The following is a 17,987-nucleotide window of genomic DNA, read 5'->3' as shown; positions in this document are numbered from 1 at the left end:
TTTCTTTTTAAGATTTTATTTATTTATTTGACAGAGATCACAAGTAGGCAGAGAGGCGGCAGCGGGGGCGGGGGCCGGGGGAAGCGGCAGGAAGCAGGCTCCCTGCTGAGCAGAGAGCCTGGATGTGGGGCTCGATCCCAGGACCCTGAGATCATGGCCTGAGCCAAAAGCAGAGGCTTAACCCACTGAGCCACCCAGGCTCCCCAAGGGAAATAGTAACTTTTACAGTGGAGAGACCCAGTAGACACTGCCATAACTAAATGATCATGGCTAATGTGTCAAAATCTTGCAAGTCAAGGGAAAACTAAAGAATTTTCAGGGATTGGAGGAGACTAAGGAGACCTAAATAAATGCAAGGTAGGATCTTAGATTGGATAAAAGAACAGGAAAAGGAGGTTAATGAAAAAAAAAGTTTGAAAAACGGGGCGCCTGGGTGGCTCAGTGGGTTAAAGCCTCTGCCTTCGGCTCAGGTCATGATCCCAGGGTCCTGGGATCTAGCCCCACATCGGGCTCTCTGCTCAGCAGGGAGCCTGCTTCCTCCTCTCTCTGCCTGCTTCTCTGCCTACTTGTGATCTCCGTCTGTCAAATAAATAAATAAAATCTTTTTAAAAAAAAAGTTTGAAATTGAAACGGTTTGTTTAATTTTATGATAATATTATAGTAATAATAAATAAGTAATAAATAATATAATAGTAATAAAATAATAGTAATATCAGTGTTAATTTCCTGGTTTTGATTATTGTACAATGATTGTGTAAGTTGTGAACATTGGAAAATCTGGGAGGAAAGTCTATGTGAACTCTATTTTTTGAAGCTTTTCTATAAGTCCGAAATTATTTCAGAATAGAAGCTAAAAGGAACAAAAAAAGCTAATGTGGGGATACCTGGGTGGCTCAGTGACAACATGTCTGCCTTTGGCTCATGTGGTGATCCCAGAGTCCTGGGATTGAGTCACACGTCCAGCTCCTTTCTCAGCGAGGAGTCTGCTTCTCCCTCTCTGCCTGCCACTCCCCCTCCTGTGCTCGCTCCCTCTGATAAATAAATAAAGTCTTCAAAAACAAAACAAAACAAAAACTAATGTAATGACACTAGGTGCATCATTTCCCAGGACTGCTATAACAATGTACCACAAACCCAAGTGGCTTAAAAATAACAGAACTCTAGTCTCACAGTTCTGGAGGTTAGAAGTTTGAAATCAAGATGTCATCAGGTCCATGCTCCCTCTGAAGGCTCTAGGGGAGAATCCTTCCTGGCCTCTTACCTAGTTTCTGGTAGCTACCAGAAATCTCTGATGTTCTTTGGCTTGTACCTGCCTGATTTCAGTCTGTTTCTCTCTTTACCTGGCCTTCTTACCTGTGTCTCTGTATGTCCTCTCCTCTTCTTCTACACCAGTCGTATTGGATTTAATGTGGCCTCATTTTAACTAAATAATCGACAAAGACTCTATTTGCAAATAGAATTGTGTTCTGAGGTTCTAGCAGACATGAATTTTTGACACTTTCAATCCAGTATGCAGGAATAGGCAAACAGACTAATGGAATAGATAGAACTCTAGAAACAGACCTACATACTGGATCTGACTTATGACAGATATGCCACTGCTATGCAGTAGGAAGAATAGGGTCTTTTAAATAATAACCCCACATATAATAAATAAATGAATCAATATATGAATGAATCGGGTGCCTGGGTGGCTCAGTGGGTTAAGCCGCTGCCTTCGGCTCAGGTCATGATCTCAGGGTCCTGGGATCGAGTCCCGCATCAGGCTCTCTGCTCAGCAGGGAGCCTGCTTCCCTTCCTCTCTCTCTGCCTGCCTCTCTGCCTACTTGTGATCTCTCTCTGTCAAATAAATAAATAAAATCTTTTAAAAATATATATGTGAATGAATCAAATGAATCAACTGAAAATCTGCGTGTGGATAAAAAGAATCTTGACCCCTACATCACATCATATATAAAGACTAATTTCAGATGGATCATAAGTAATTTTGGATGGATACCTAAATGTGACAGGTAAAATAACAAATTGTTTGCACATACACACAAGAGAATATCTTCCTGATCTGGGGGTAGGCAAGGATTCTTTATCTGGATGCAAAAAGGACTGACATTATTGGGACGAGTTTATACTTGGACTTAAATTAAAAGCTTTCGAAAGATACCATCAAAAGAATGAAAACACAGGCCATAGAGTAGGAGATAATTGCAGTATGTAGACCCAAAAGAGGACTTGCATCTGAAATATATAAATAACTCCTACAAATCAATAAGGAAAAGGTAGCTCGTTTTTTAAAGACTCAAACAGGCATTTTATAAAGGAAGTTATCCAATAAGCTTAACAATAAGCTTTTTAAAAGGTTCTGAACATCAATTGGGAAATGCAAATTAAAGCTGAAATGAGATACCACTGAATACCTACCAGATTGGCTAAAATTTTTTTAACTGATCCTACTAAGTAGTGGCAAAGATGTGAAAGAGCAAGCGCTCTAGTGCATTATATCTAGGAATAGCAATTGGTACAAGCATTTTGACTAGCAGATCTACTCCTCAGTGTATACTTAACAGAACTGAGTCTATATGTCCACTAAGAGATGTAGAATTTATGTAGTAGCTTTATTTACAATAGCCCCAAACTGGAAGTAACCTCAGTATTCATCAGCAGTGGTGGGGAATGCAAGCTGGTGCAGCCACTCTGGAAAACAGCTTGGAGGTTCCTCAGAAAGTTGAAAATAGAACTACCCTATGACCCAGCAATTGCACTACTGGGTATTTACCATAAAGATACAAATTTAGTGCTCCAAAGGGGCACGTGCACCTGAATGTTTATCGCAGCAATGTCCACAACAGCCAAACTATGGAAAGAACCTAGATGTCCATCAACAGATGAATGGATAAAGAAGACGTGGTATATATATATATATATACAATGGAATACTATGCAGCCATCAAAAGAAATGAAATCTTGCCATTTGCAACAACATGGATGGAACTATTATGCTGAGCGAAATAAGTCAGTCAGAGAAAGACAATTATCATATGATCTCCCTGATATGAGGAATTTGAGAGGCAATGTGGGAACTTTGGAGGATAGGGAAGGAAAAAATGAAACAAGATGGGATTGGGATGGGGAGGAGTCAAGATAGCAGAGGAGTAGCAGGCTGAGATGACATCAGGTAGCAGGAGATCAACTAGATAGTTTATCAAACCATTCCGAATACATACAAATCCAACAGGAGATCGAAGAGAAGAAGAGCAGCAATTCTAGAAAACAGAAAATCACCCACTTTCTGAAAGGTAGGACCTGTGGAGAAGTGACTCCAAAGCAATGGGAAGATAGACTGCAGGGGGAGGGGCAGGCTCCCAGCAAGTGGCGGAGCAACGGAGCACAAAATCAGAACTTTTAAAAGTCTGCTCTACTGAGGGACATTGCTCCAGAGGCTAAGCCAGGGTGAAGCCCACGCGGGGACAGCATGGTCTCAGGTCCCGCGGGGTCACAGAAGGATTGGGGGTGTCTGAGTGTCACAGAGTTCACAGGTATTAGAGCAGGGAAGCCAGCTACAGAGATGGAGTTGAGGAGTGAGCTCTCAACTAGGGGTTACCTTAAGCTGTGATCCGTGGCACAGTCAGGCCACTGCTCTTTGAGCAGGCACCCCATAAGATCCAGGGAGACCCCCCTGGAGGAGTGCAGGGATCTTCTGGGTTTGGAGACTCCAGGCAGGGCTGTGTACCAAAGACAGAGACGCTTGGTCACAGGCTGGGTGAGATCGGAGCACAGCCAGAGGCCAGGGAGACGGTCGTGATCACTTTTCTCCAAGGGCACACTGAGGGGTGGGGCCCCTAGCTCTCAGCTCCTCCGAGCCTGAGATGAGGAAACCACCATTTTATTCTTGGCCTCTAGAACTCTATGGAAGGCGTTCAGGGAAAACAAGCTCCTGAAAGTGAACCCAAGCAGATTACTTAGCCCGGGCCCTGGTAAGGGCTGTGCAATTCTGCCTCGAGCAAAAACACTTGAGAATTACTACAACAAGACTCTCCCCCAGAAGATCAGCAAGAAATCCAGCCAAGACCAAGTTCGCTTACTAAGGAGAACAGTGGAATTCCAGAGGAGGAGAAAGCAAAGCATGGAATTCATGGCTTTTTCCCCATGATTCTTTAGTCTTGCAAAGTTAATTAAGTTTTTTTTATTTTTTTTTTCTTATGCTAAAATTTTTTTAACTTTTGCTCTTTCTTCTCTTAATTTTTTTTAAGATTTTATTTATTTATTTGACACAGAGAGAGAAAGAGACAGTGAGAGAGGGACTACAAGCAGGGGGAGTGGGAGAGGGAGAAGCAGGCCTCCCGCTGAGCAGGGAACCCAATGCGGGGCTCGATCCCAGAACCCTGGGACCATGTCCCGAGCTGAAGGCAGATGCCCGACAACTGAGCCACCCAGGCACCCCTCTCTTAATGTTTTTTAACTAGTTTATCTTAACGATACCTTTCATTTAAAAAAAAAAATCTTTTTGAACCTTCATTATTATTGTCATATTTTATCCTTCATTGTATCTACCTTTATTTTTTGTATACACATAGGGTTTTTTCTTCTAAAAAAGTTTGATATACAGCTTCTCCTAATAGATCAAAATATACCCTAAATCTAGCACAGGGCTTTGTTCTAGTCTCCAGCCTGAGTAAATTCTCTCCACTTTCTTTTTCTTTATTCTCCTAACCAACTTACCAACTCCTTTTTTAGAAAAAAGGTTTTTTTTGATTTTTCATCTTTATAGTCATATTTCATCCCTTCATCATGTTTACCCTTATGTTGTGTATGTATGTGTGTGTGTGTGTGTGTATATATATATATATATACATATATATATATATTTTATTTTATATATATATGTATATATATATATATATATATATGTTTTTCATTCTTAAAATTTTGGGATGTAGTTTCTTCTAGGAGACCAAAATACTCCCAAAATTAAGTGGGTGACTCTGTTCTATTCACCAGTCTAAATATATATTTTCTTTTTTATAGATTTTTTTTAACATTTTTTTTCTGAACTTCTTTTTGCCCCCTTTCTTCCCCCCATTATTTGGGGACTCTTCTGATTTGATTAAAGCACATTTTTCTGGGGTCTTTGCCACCCTTTTAGTATTTTATTCTCTCCTTCATATATTTTTATCTGGATAAAATGACAAAGTGGGAAAAACTCACCACAAAAAAAAGAACAAGAGGCAATACTGAAGGCTAGGGACCTAATCAAAATGGACTTTGGTAATATGTCAGATCTAGAATTCAGAATGACGATTCTCAAGGTGCTAGCTGGGCTCGAAAAAGGCATGGAAGAGATTAGAGAAATGCTGTCTGGAGAAATAAAAGCCCTTTCTGGAGAAATAAAAGAACTAAAATCTAACCAAGTTGAAATAAGAAAAATCTGTTAATGAGGTACAATCAAAAAATGGAGGCTCTTACTGCTAGGATAAATGAGGCAGAAGAGAGAATTAGTGATGTAGAAGACCAAATGACAGAGAATAAAGAAGCTGAGCAAAAGAGAGACAAATAACTACTGGACCACAAGGGGAGAATTCGAGAGATAAGTGATACCATAAGACGAAACAACATTAGAATAATTGGGATTCCAGAAGAAGAAAGAGGGGAGCAGAAGGTATATTAGAAAGAATTATTGTAGAGAATTTCCCTAATATGGCAAAGGGAACAAGCATCAAAATCCAGGAGGCACAGAAAACCCCCCTCAAAATCAGTAAGAATAGGTCCACACCCCATCATCTAATAGTAAAATTTATAAGTCTTAGTGACAAAGAGAAAATGCTGAAAGCAGCTCAGGACAAGAAGTCTGTAATATACAATGGTAAAAATATTAGATTGGCAGCAGACTTATCCACAGAGACCTGACAGGCCAGAAAGAACTAGCATGATATATTCAGAGCACTAAATGAGGAAAAACATGCAGCCAAGAATACTCTATCCAGCTAGGCTACCATTGAAAATAGAAGGAGAGGTAAAAAGCTTCTAGGACAAACAAAAACTAAAAGAATTTGTAAACACCAAACCAGCTCTACAGGAAATATTGAAAGGGTTCCTCTAAGCAAAGAGAGAGCCTAAAAGTAGTAGACCAGAAAGCAACAGAGACAATATACAGTAATAGTCACCTTACAGGCAATACAATGGCACTAAATTCATATCTCTCAATAGTTACCCTGAATGTAAATGGGCTAAATGCCCCAATCAAAAGTCACTGGGTATCAGAATGGATTAAAAAAAAAAAAACCATCAATATGCTGTCTACAGGAAACTCATTTTAGACCCAAAGAGGTCTAGACCTCCAGATTTAACATGAGGGGATGGAAAACAATTTATCATGCTAACGGACATCAAAAGAAAGCTGGGGTGGCAATCCTTATATCAGATCAATTAGATTTTAAGCCAAAGACTATAATAAGAGATGAGGAAGGACACTATATCATACTCAAAGGGTCTTTCCAACAAGAAGATCTAACAATTTTAAGTATCTATGCCCCTAAAGTGAGAGCAGCCAACTATATAAACCAATTAATAACAAAATCAAAGAAACACATCGACAATAATACAATAATAGTAGCGGGCTTTAACACTCCCCTCACTGAAATGGACGGATCATCCAAGCAAAAGATCAACAAGAAAATAAAGGCCTTACATTACACACTGGACCAGATGGACATCACAGATATATTTAGAACATCCCATCCCAAAGCAACAGAATACACATTCTTCTCTAGTCCACATGGAACATTCTCCAGAATAGATCACATCCTGGGTCATAAATCAGGTCTCAACCAGTATCAAAAGATTGGGTCATTCCCTGCATATTTTCAGACCACAGTGCTCTGAAGCTAGAACTCAATCACAAGAGGAAATTTGGAAAGAACCCAAATGCATGGAGACTAAACAACATGGGTCAACCAGGAAATTAAAGAAGAATTGAAAAAAATAATGGAAACAAATGATAATGAAAACACAATGGTTCAAAATCTGTGGGACACAGCAAAGGCAGCCCTGAGAGGAAAATATATAGTGATACAAGCCTTTCCCAAGAAACAAGAAAGGTCTCAAGTATACCTAACCTCACACCTAAAGGAGCTGGAGAAAGAACAACAAAGAAAGCCTAAACCCAGCAGGAGAAGAGAAATCATAAAGATTAGAGCAGAAATCAATGAAATAGAAACCAAAAAACCAATAGAACAAATCAACAAAACTAGGAGCTGGTTCTTTGAAAGAATTAGTAAGATTGATAAACCCCTGGCCAGACTTACCAAAAAGAAAAGAGAAAGGACCCAAATTAATAAAATCATGAATGAAAGAGGAGAGATCACAACCAACACCAAAGAAATACAATTATAAGAACATATTATGAGCAACTATACACCAGCAAATTTGACAATCTGGAAGAAATTGATGCATTCCTAGAGACATATAAACTACCACAACTGAACCAGGAAAAAATAGAAAACCTGAACAGACCTATAACCAGTAAGGAGATTGAAGCAGTCATCAAAAATCTCCAAACAAACAAGAGCCCAGGGCCAGACGGCTTCCCAGGGGAATTCTACTAAACATTTAAAGAAGAATTAATTCCTGTTGTCCTGAAACTGTTCCCAAAAACAGAAATGGAAGGAAAACTTCCAAACTCATTTTATGAAGTCAGCATTATCTTGATCCCAAAACCAGACAAATATCCCATCAAAAAAATAGAATTAAAGACTAATATCCTTGTTTGAACACAGATGCAAAAATTCTCACCAAAATACTAGCCAATAGGATCCAACAGTACATTAAAAGTATTATTCACTACGACCAAGTGGTATTAATTCCAGGGCTGCAAGGTTGGTTCAACATTCACAAATCAATCAATGTGACACAACACAGTAATGAAAGAATAAGAACCATATGATACTCTCAATAGATGCTGAAAAAGCATTTGACAAAGTACAGCATCCTTTCCTGATCAGAACTCTTCTCAGTGTAGGGATAGAGGGTACATATCTCAATATCATCAAAGTCATCTATGAAAAACCCACTGCGAATATCATTCTTAATGGAGAAAAACAGAGCTTTTCCACTAAAGTCAGGAACATGGCAGGGATGTCCATTATCAGCACTGCTATTCAACATAGTACTAGAAGTCCCAGCCTTAGCAATCAGACAACAAAAAGAAATTAAAGGCATCCAAATCGGCAAAGAAGAAGTGATACAATAAATATTATTAGAACAAGTGGACTGTTATCCAATATAAGTAAAATTGAGCCTTCTTCATTAAAGTGTATATTGTGCTAAGATGTGTTTTAATGAGATTTCACTTGAATTTAACATTTGGATAACAACATTTTATGCTTCTTTGGCTACTTTCTCATACATGGTAACAGATATGACATTTGCGTGTTTTTCAGGACAAAGATTTGGGATTTTAAACCATAAATTATTTGAATTAATATCAAAAATCTGGGGTGCCTGGGTGGCTCAGTGGGTTAAGCCGCTGCCTTCGGCTCAGGTCATGATCTCAGGGTCCTGGGATCGAGTCCCGCATCGGGCTCTCTGCCTGCCTCTCTGTCTACTTGTGATCTCTCTCTGTCAAATAAATAAATAAAATCTTTTAAAAAATATATCAAAAATCTGTTTAAGATCTTTATCAAATTGTTCTATTAAAAATCTTACCATCGCATTGCTCATTTCTGTCTTTTAGGCTAAGACATCAAGCACACAAAGAATTTTATGCCTACAAACAGGTAAGAAATTTACTTCAGATTGGCCTTGATTTTTTTTTTTTTTTTTTTTTTTTTTGGTACCAAAAAATAAGAATTTCAGTTTCCACTCCCAGTTTAGCTGGGACTGGATTTACTTTTGTTCATTTTAGCATTTCACTTCCAGACTGCAGTACAAAAATAGATCAACTTCACTTTAAGTAATTTCTTTCAGATTATTTGAAGTTCAGATAATACAATAATATAACGGGAACTTTAGCCAATACTGCTAAAGGGAAATGCTGTGGTTTATAATCCTTGAAGTCACTGTTAATCTAGTGGAGTTAAGAGATTCCATTAAATGAATTTTTTACCTCTTCCATTAGCAGACATATCCGTTCCTCAGAGGTGAACAGTTGCATTATAGTGATCTCATCTCCTTCTTCTCATGTCACACAACCAGAAGTCTAAATATTTGGGTCACTGCTGTTAATCCCTACCCTTTGTACTTTCATTCCTTTATTGATTTGTTCTTTGAGGGAATAAACTTAGCTTTTCTTGATGGCCAAGTAAAATTTGTTTTTTCTTCCATGTGTCATCTATTAATATTCTACCATTGACACCAAACAGTAGGCCTAGGTGCTCCTTAATTTTGTTTTGGTCCAAAGTGTGAAATTATTTTTATTGTCCTTAGTTTTTTTTGCTTTCTGGTTTTAGGATATTTTTGTTTTGTTTTGTTTTGTTTTGTTTTTTGTTTGTTTTTGTGGAGTGGTAGGGTAAGCTTTAGTTTGCTTGGGCCTTTAACCTTGCTAACACTGATGCTGCAGGACCATGTCACCATTTTAGGATTATGTATCTCTTTGTCCATCTTTTGTTTATGACTCTAGAAAATCTGAGCTCCTTGTCGAGTTCCTTAGAATGTCCACACTGATGTTCATAGGTAACCCAGTGCTCTTCCGCATAGGTCTCATGTGAGATTCAGAGTTGAATGTTCTACTTTTCTAAATTAATGAATCCTTTCGTCTCAATATTATTATAAAATTTTTTCAGTATTATCATAAATTTGACAACCTATAGGATATTTGTATGTAAGCTAATTAGAAAGTAAAATTGGCCTTAATGGGCATTTAACAAGTAAAATTGACTGATAGAATTAATAGAGTAACAGGAGAGACAGTAAAGTGGTCTTTAAAATATACTGAATTAGAAATTTAGTATATCCCCACATAGCTGATGGTAGCTTTAGGTTGTGATTTCTGAAAATGTGATTTTCCCTGAAAACGATTTTTGGTTCAAGAATGTAAGATACTCAAAACTGGGAGATTTTCCCCCAAATTTCACTTGCCTATTTTTTTTACTTTAAGATAGCATATAATCCTAATAATCTGTTTATTCTCCAAAATTTTCTATTTTATTTTTTTATTTTTTAAGGATATTATTTTTTTAAGAAGTCACTACACCCAATGTGGGGCTTGAATTCACAACCCCAAGATCAAGAGTCACATGCTCTACCAACAACCAGTCAGGAACCCCTGGAAATTTTCTTTTTGAATAGTGATCTGCTGCCCTCTTGCCACTTGTCATTTTTTTTTAACTGGTATCCAATCACCATAAAATCGGGTTAGGGATAGCACCTGGGTGAATTTTAAGTTCATTTACATGACTTTGGGCCAAGCTAAAATTTTCTGAGGATAATGATGTATAAAAATAAGCAAAACTTGGAAATTAAGCTTGATTGTATTTTTTAATCTTTTATAAAATAATAATCAGTTCCATCAGTTAATACTGTGTTTTAGTGAATCATGAGAGTCAACTTCATTTATTTTCCTCCTAAGTTAGCACTTGGTCCAGATGAGCATGTATTTATGTCTTTTCCTGAAATTTAATCTATACTCAAGGGGATTTTAAAATTGCTCTTCAGGAGAACATTGCATTGCTGCTCAAGTTAAAAATTTTGCTAACGGCCCGAATGGACTAAGACAGGGACGTATCAGAATTTGTTTCTGCCTCTGCTTAGAAAGTCATCTTTTTCTTCTGGGGGCAGGCTGGACTGATGGTGGTTCTAGCACCTGTTTGAGGAAAGCAAATGGCCTGTTTGATACTGTCACTCTACCACCACCACATGAAGTCACTGACAACTGTCAACAGGCTTCCTACAGCAGCCTTGTATTAACATGAGGGTTCACTGTAACGTTTTGATTATGATAGATAAACCACCTAAGAATTCTGTTAAAAAAAATTTTTTTTTTGCTAAAAAAATTATGGCTAAAATGTTCTGTCTCAGTAAAAGAGGTTTTCTCCAATATTGTACAGAAGGAGAAATGAGCTACATATACAAAAGAAAAATATGTTTGAGTAAAATGAGAAATTTTTTAAATTATAGATTTAAATGGGCATAACATGTTTTCTTATCTTACAGGTTATATTAAAAGAGAAAGTAAAAGAACTGAATTTACATGAGGTAAGTTGCCTATAAGTATTTTAATCTTTTCTCAAGCTGTTATCTAATAGAAATAATATGCTGTGGTATGCTTAACCATCTTTATTTTCAGAAGTTAACAAAAGTTAAGCTTATCTTGATCTGCTTAATAGAATATTTGAGGGTGAGGTCACATAAAAATCAATTATGAGATGACTTTAAGAGAGAAGATTAATTAATTGTGAGAAGATTTTTAATAGAGATGGTGGTGTCATAAGATTTCATAGCAGTAGGAATGCTCTGTGCTATCCCTGATATGAGGAGGTAGGTATAAATTAGTTTTTCTACTCAAGATGAATTTGCACTAATTTCATTCTTGAAAATGTTCCTAGTAATCCTTTCAAATAAACAGCACAAAAGAGGCAGTGATTACTTCATGGGGGTGGGAGTTTGGGGAGGTGAGGCAAGAGGATACAATAGAGAAGAATGTAAGGGGAGATATGATTCCTTGGGATTATCTAGTGATGTAGCTGCATGGTTGGTTCCCAGGTGTTCATTATGCTACCACGCTTTGTAACGTGAATACAAAAGTGTGTGTGTATCCTGCTGTAAACCTTCAGGCACATCGCCTATAATAATTCTTTTTCATTTTACTCCTTAGGTCATCTCTGACTACAGTATTTCAGAATTTTTAATTTTAGGGCCCTTTTCTCTTCCTTCCTTTCCAAGTTTTTGAATTGGTTTGTAAAACAAGGACTTGGAAAGCTGAACATTATATCTGTCTTATGTAATCTAATTGTGGGACAACTTCATTGCTAGTCTCTTCAAAGAGAGTTGATTTGAAAATTATTTGAATAATAATAAAATAATGATTTAGGGATGCCTGGGTGGCTCAGTCAGTTAAGTGTCTGCCTTTGGCTCAGGTCATGATCTCAGGGTCCTGAGATCAAGCCTGCTTCTCCCTCTCCCTCTGCCTACTACTCCCCCTTCTTGTGCGTTCTCTCCCTTTATCAAATAAGTAAATAAGATCTCTGGAAAAAAAAAAAAAGAATGATTTATATTGTTGTCAAACACTTTGCAAATGTCTTCTGCTCCTTTGCTCTTTTTGCATATTTTTTTATCAAAGAGTTGCTGTATTACAGCATTTTAGACCTAACCTTGGATTAAACCCAAAGCATCAATTACTGTTTGATTTTTTAATTAATTAATTTGTTTATTTAATTATTTATTTATTTTTACTGTTTGATTTTTAAATTTTCCAGAATTAACATGAATAGAAGATGATCTCTTTTCTATTTGAGGTCTCTTTGAGGACCATGAATGTAAAGGTTATATTCTGACACATTTTACCGGTATTAAACAACCAGGTTCCTCAGGAGCAGAAATCTTCCTCATTGGTGTGACCCACTAGATTAGAATGAGTCTTTATCTTGAATGAGGACATTGCATTGCATCACTATACATTGGAATTAGTATCCCATTTGCACCCACCCATTCCAGTTTCTCCAAGACTGACCAGCTACTCATCCCTTCTCCCCATTATTTGGGGAGAAGTATGCAGAGGGTGCTGTGTGTTGAAACTGGTAGCTAGGATAACCTAACCTTGCTCTACAGCTTGTTTCTAGAAGCAATCAGGCATTTTTTGCAATTCATTTGGTTCTTTCAAGTTACATTTCGTGGTGATGAAACTATTTTGTCAGACTTTTGTGTTGTGTATGTGTGCATTCCTGTATCCTAATTATACAGTGGTAAGAGTTGGTCCTGTGTTAGCATGTGGAATTTCAATATGGATACTGTTACTAATGAATAATTACAATAGTGAAATATCAAAGACAAGCTAAATGTCCGTCAGTGGTGAGTAAATAAGTAAAACATGATATACTGGAAGATTATCCAAAAGAGAGGGAGGGAAGAAAGGAAACCTGTTAGAGTACAATGAGGGTACTATAAAGGAGGCAAAATTAAGGACTGAACTCTACCCGTAAATGTGTCAACTGGGACAGATCTCTAGTGGGATCCAAAACAAAGCAAGTCACAAAGTGATATAAATGTTTATTTGACATATAAACTGAACTAAATACCATATTGTTCATGGATATATATGCATACTACAAGGTGTTTTATTGGATTTGAGGATGACACATAGTTACATGGAGGAAGAGAAGAGATAAAAGATTAGGGGAAGTTGGTCAAAAAAGATGTTAGTTTTATATGTAATAGTTATTAAGGAAGGAAATAGGTTAATATGTTACTTTTAAAATAATTTTAGAGTTGGGGCACCTGGGTGGCTCAGTTGGTTAGGTGTCCAGCTCTTAGTTTTGGCTCAGGTCATGCATGGTATTAGGGTTGTGTGATCGAGCCCCAAGTCAGGCTCTGCATTGGGTGTGGAGCATCTTTGGGATTCTCTCTCTCCCTCTTCTCTCCCTCTCTGAAATAGAATAATAGAGTTACTGGATACATAAAACATGTCAATGCTGTACTAAACTAGAGAAATGCAAATAAGCATAAAATACTAATTTCTGCTCTTAAGCAGTTAACAGTCTGCTAGAGGGGACTATAAATGAGAAAGTCACACTGAAGTATGCAGTGGGTGCTGTGTGTTATCTGGAATATATGCTGAGAAGTTCTTGGAGGTACTGGTGTAGCACAGACAGCTTCTCCTTGGCTTTTGCTCCCCTAAGGGAGACTTCCTGGGACCTTGTAGACTGGGATGCCCAGGTACCACCACCACCCCAGCTTCTTAGACAGTTGGCTCTATAGCTATGACTATATCATTTTTGCTTAATTTTTCCTACCAGTATAGGAGTCAAACAACACTTACACTAACTGAAGCTAAGGAGATACATGTACATAATCAAAACACAAGAATATATTGTCCTTCTGTGAAGAAAATGTCCTCTCAGTACCCATAGTCTTGCCTATTTTTGTTTATTTCTCCATCTTTTCATAGAGACACAGATATACAGAAGGGGATCTGAGAGAAACAACAAACTGTCATGCAAGTGGGTTAATATATGGCATCTAATAAAGTCTTGGTATCAAAAACAGAAGGGTGATGTGACACACTGGGACATGTAGGTCCTGTTAAAGGAGTTGCCAGCACTCAGCTCTAGCTGATTGTTGCCATGTGGAAATAAAGGCTAGTTGTTGCTAGATCTGGGGTTCTTCAAGAGAAGCCTGATGAGAGGCTTGGCATTAGTTTATGATCTGCCCCTGTTTGCACTTAGTCTTTGATTTGTTCACCACAGTGTCCCCAGCTCTAGTTTGGTGAGTGGTAGCTTTCTCCATTAAATTTCCTTTGTCAAAAATCAAATGGTCATATTTTGTGACTATTTCTGGATTCTCCATTCTGTTCCTTTGATTTATACACTCATCCCTTCTCCAACACCACAGTTTTAATGTACCTTTACTAAAAAAGCTTACTGTAGCTTGATAAATCTTAAAATCAGGCAGTATGATCCTCCAACTTTATTCTTTTCCAAAACTGTTTTAGCTAGTCTAATTCCTCACTCTTCCACATAAATTGAGGCATCAGCTAGTCTATATCTACAAAAAAGAAGAAATCCTGCTGGGATTTTTGATTAGTACTGTATTAAGTCTATAAATCGGGGGAAAATTGGCATCTTTACCATGAGTCTTCTAATCTATAAACATATTATGTCTTTCCACCTATTTATTTATTTATTTATATAAGGCTCTGTTGTTAGCTGAATACACATTTAGGATTTTTAGGATTGTGTCTTCTTGGTGAATTGATACTTATATTGAAATTATAATACCCTCTTCATCTCTGGTAGTTTTCTTTGCTTTGAAATCTATGCCTCGTATTAATATAGCACCTCTAGCTGGGGTGTCTGGGCAGCTCAGTCAGTTAAGTATCCAACTCTTAGTTTTAGCTCAGGTCATGATCTCATGGGTGGTGAAATCAAGCCCTGCATCAGGCTCCCCACTCAGTGGGGAGTCTGCTTGAAGATCCTCTCCCCTATTTGTGCTCACGAGCTCGCTCTTTCTCTCTCTCTCTCTCTCAAATAAATAAAAAGAATTAACTCCTTTTTTAAAAAAAAAATGTAGCACCTCTAGCTTTCTTTTGATTGTTTGCATAGCATGTCTTTTTCCATCTTTTTATTTTCAGTCTACCTATATAATTATATTTGAAGTGAGTTTTCTTATAGATAGCATAAGTTTGGGTTATGGTCTTTTTTTCTTTTTTTTTCTTTAACCCACTCTGCCAATCTTTGTTTTAATTGGTATGTTTAGACCATTTACATTAGAGGCAATTATTGATGTTTGGAATTAGGTCTAATATTGTATTCTTTGTCTTCTGCTTTTCCCTCTCTTTGTCATTCCTTTTCCTTATTCCTGCCTTCTTAGGGGTATTGAACATTTTTAGCAGTCCATTTTAGTAATTCACTTTTCTTTTTTTAAACATTTTTTTCATTTATTCATTCAAGAGAGCACAAGAGGGAGCATGAGCGGGGGTAGGGGCAAAGGGAGAGAGAGAAGCAGTCTCCTCACCAAGTAGGAAGCCCAATGCAGGGCTCAGTCCCAGGACCACAGAACCACGACCTGAGCCAAAGGCAATTGCTCAACCAACTGAGTGACCCAGACACCCCTAGTAATCCATTTTTAGTATCTATTATGATTTTGACTTAATATTTTAGTGGAGTATAAAATAAATAATTAGAATCAACGTTTTAGCACTTCAGTTGGAATGTAGAAACTTTCCATCATATAGATCCCTTTATCTTTTTCCCTTTATGCAATAGCTATCATATTACATCTATATGCATTGAAAATCCCATCAAACAGTGTTGTATTTTTTTACTTAAAACTGTCAAATGTATTTTAAAGAATTCAGGAGAGGAAGAATAGTGATAAATATTTATTATTTCTGTTGTTCTTCATTCCTAATATTCCAGTTTCCTTCTTAATTCCATTTTCCTTCTATCTGATGATCTTCCTTTAGCATTTCTTTTAGAGCAGATCTGCTGGCTGTGAATTCTACTAGTTGGCCTTCATCTGAGAATGTCTGTATTTCACCTTCATTCCTAAAGGATATTTTTATTTGGTATAGAACTCTGGGTTGACACATATTTTCTTTCAGCACTTTTTTTTTTTTTAAAGATTTTATTTACTCATTAGAGAACAAGACAGCACAAGCAGGGAGTGGAGAGAGAGGGGGAAGCAGACTCCCCACTGATCAGGGAGTGCAGTGCAGGGCTTGATCCCAGGACCCCAGGATCATAAGCTGAGCCATAGGCAGGCGCTTAACTGAGCCAGCCAGGCACCATCTTTCAGCACTTTTAAAATGTGCCGCTTCCTTCTGGCCTTCATGATTTCATAGAGAAATTCATAGTTATTCAAATCCTTAATCCTCTATCAGTAATATGTCCTTTTTCTCCAGCTGCTTTCAAGATTTTTTTCTTTGTCTAGTTTTCAGCAATTAATTATGATATATGTGAGCATGGATTTCTTTGGATTTATCCTGTTTGGGGTTTAGTCAGCTTTCATAAATATGTAGGTTTGTCTTTCACCAAGGTTGGTAAATTTTCAGCCATCATCCAGATTTTGTTTCTGCATTGTACTTTTTCTGTCCTGCCACCACATCAGAGGCGGCCTCCTCCACCTGTTGTGGCCGTATGAACCAGAATACACATAGCCTTGTAGAACCCTGAGTTCACATCCACAGTACAGTGGTAGAGCCATCCACGTAGCTTCCGGATTTGAATTAGTCCATCCCCTGTTCCATCACATATTGCCTGTATCTACAGAAGGGTTGGAGACCCTGTTCCCCTCTGCATCTCAGCAGCAGCTGGGATCCTAGCTGCACAAGGACTAGGAAGAGCTATCTTTAGGTCAGTTTTCCCAAGTCAGGTAGGGAGTGGGTGAAGAGTGGTATAACAGACATGCTGTGGCTCTGCTCTGCCCTGCTTTCCACAAGAAGAGACTACAAAAAGGTTGGACCCATTGGAGTTGCCCCCTATAGAAAGAACATCTTTTCCTTCTTCTCCTCCCTCCCCATGGGTTCATTCCCTTCCCTCTGCTCCAGTGAGGAAGTGGCTCTGGCAGTGCAGATTTTGTCACATCCTTTTGTTATGTAAGAGGAGATTGAAACCTTTTCAATCTTTCTAGAACTACTGATAAGTCTTCTTATAAATCACTTTTAAATTAGTGTACAAACTTTGCTTTTAAATTAGTATACAAATATTTGGAGCCCAATTGAGGTTTGTCCCAAGTTTGTTTGGATTGTAAAAACAGAAAAAAAAAAAAAAAAACCTACAAAAGTCGAAAGCATGTATAAGGAACTGACAGGATACAGGACCCTAAAGATTGAGTGGGTAGAATATAGTCCACCAGTTTGACCAAGGAACAGTGATCCTATGGGAGAGAAGGTCATAAGTCAATGAGGCATGTATAGTAATGGACCAAGGATGTGAACAAATGAGGGCCATGGAAGGGACTGCCTACTATATTTCAGTTTGGAACAGGAAAGTTGGATCTTTCCTGAATAGCACAACCATCTTTAGGTTCTTTTGTAGCTTTCAAAGATTCCAACTTTAAATGATACTTCTGAACTAGAAATGCTACCTTTGCAGAAGATGTGATATCCTCATAACCATTCAAGGAATGTATAATGATAATGAGTGCCCACCATAGAATCTATTTAAAAGAAAACCATTTTGGCTGAATCACCTGAGCTGTATAATTTTTTGGGTGTGACATTGTCTTCCCCACATGACTCTCTATTCCCCAGCTTCTGGCAGGGCTGACATTATCATAGGATGCATTCTTTGACTTCAGAAAATGAAAAGTGATAAGGAACCTTTCCTCTCTCATTCTGTCAG

At 37.8% G+C, this 17,987-nt stretch overlaps 1 protein-coding gene across 1 annotated transcript in view; it reads left to right on the top strand.

Moving 5' to 3' along the window:
* The window catches only part of RNF24 (ring finger protein 24), a 98,687-nt gene that overhangs the window by 73,511 nt on the left and 7,189 nt on the right, over positions 1–17,987 (top strand). Inside the window, exons 3-4 of the mRNA XM_032351321.1 lie at positions 8,726–8,768; positions 11,143–11,184. Coding sequence (XP_032207212.1) covers positions 8,726–8,768; positions 11,143–11,184 — 85 coding nt within the window. The remainder of the gene's footprint in view (positions 1–8,725; positions 8,769–11,142; positions 11,185–17,987) is intronic.

This window comes from Mustela erminea, chromosome 7 (genome assembly GCF_009829155.1).
Source record: "Mustela erminea isolate mMusErm1 chromosome 7, mMusErm1.Pri, whole genome shotgun sequence".
Taxonomy (NCBI): Eukaryota; Metazoa; Chordata; class Mammalia; order Carnivora; family Mustelidae; genus Mustela; species Mustela erminea.
This window is presented reverse-complemented; position numbering and strand designations above follow the sequence as displayed.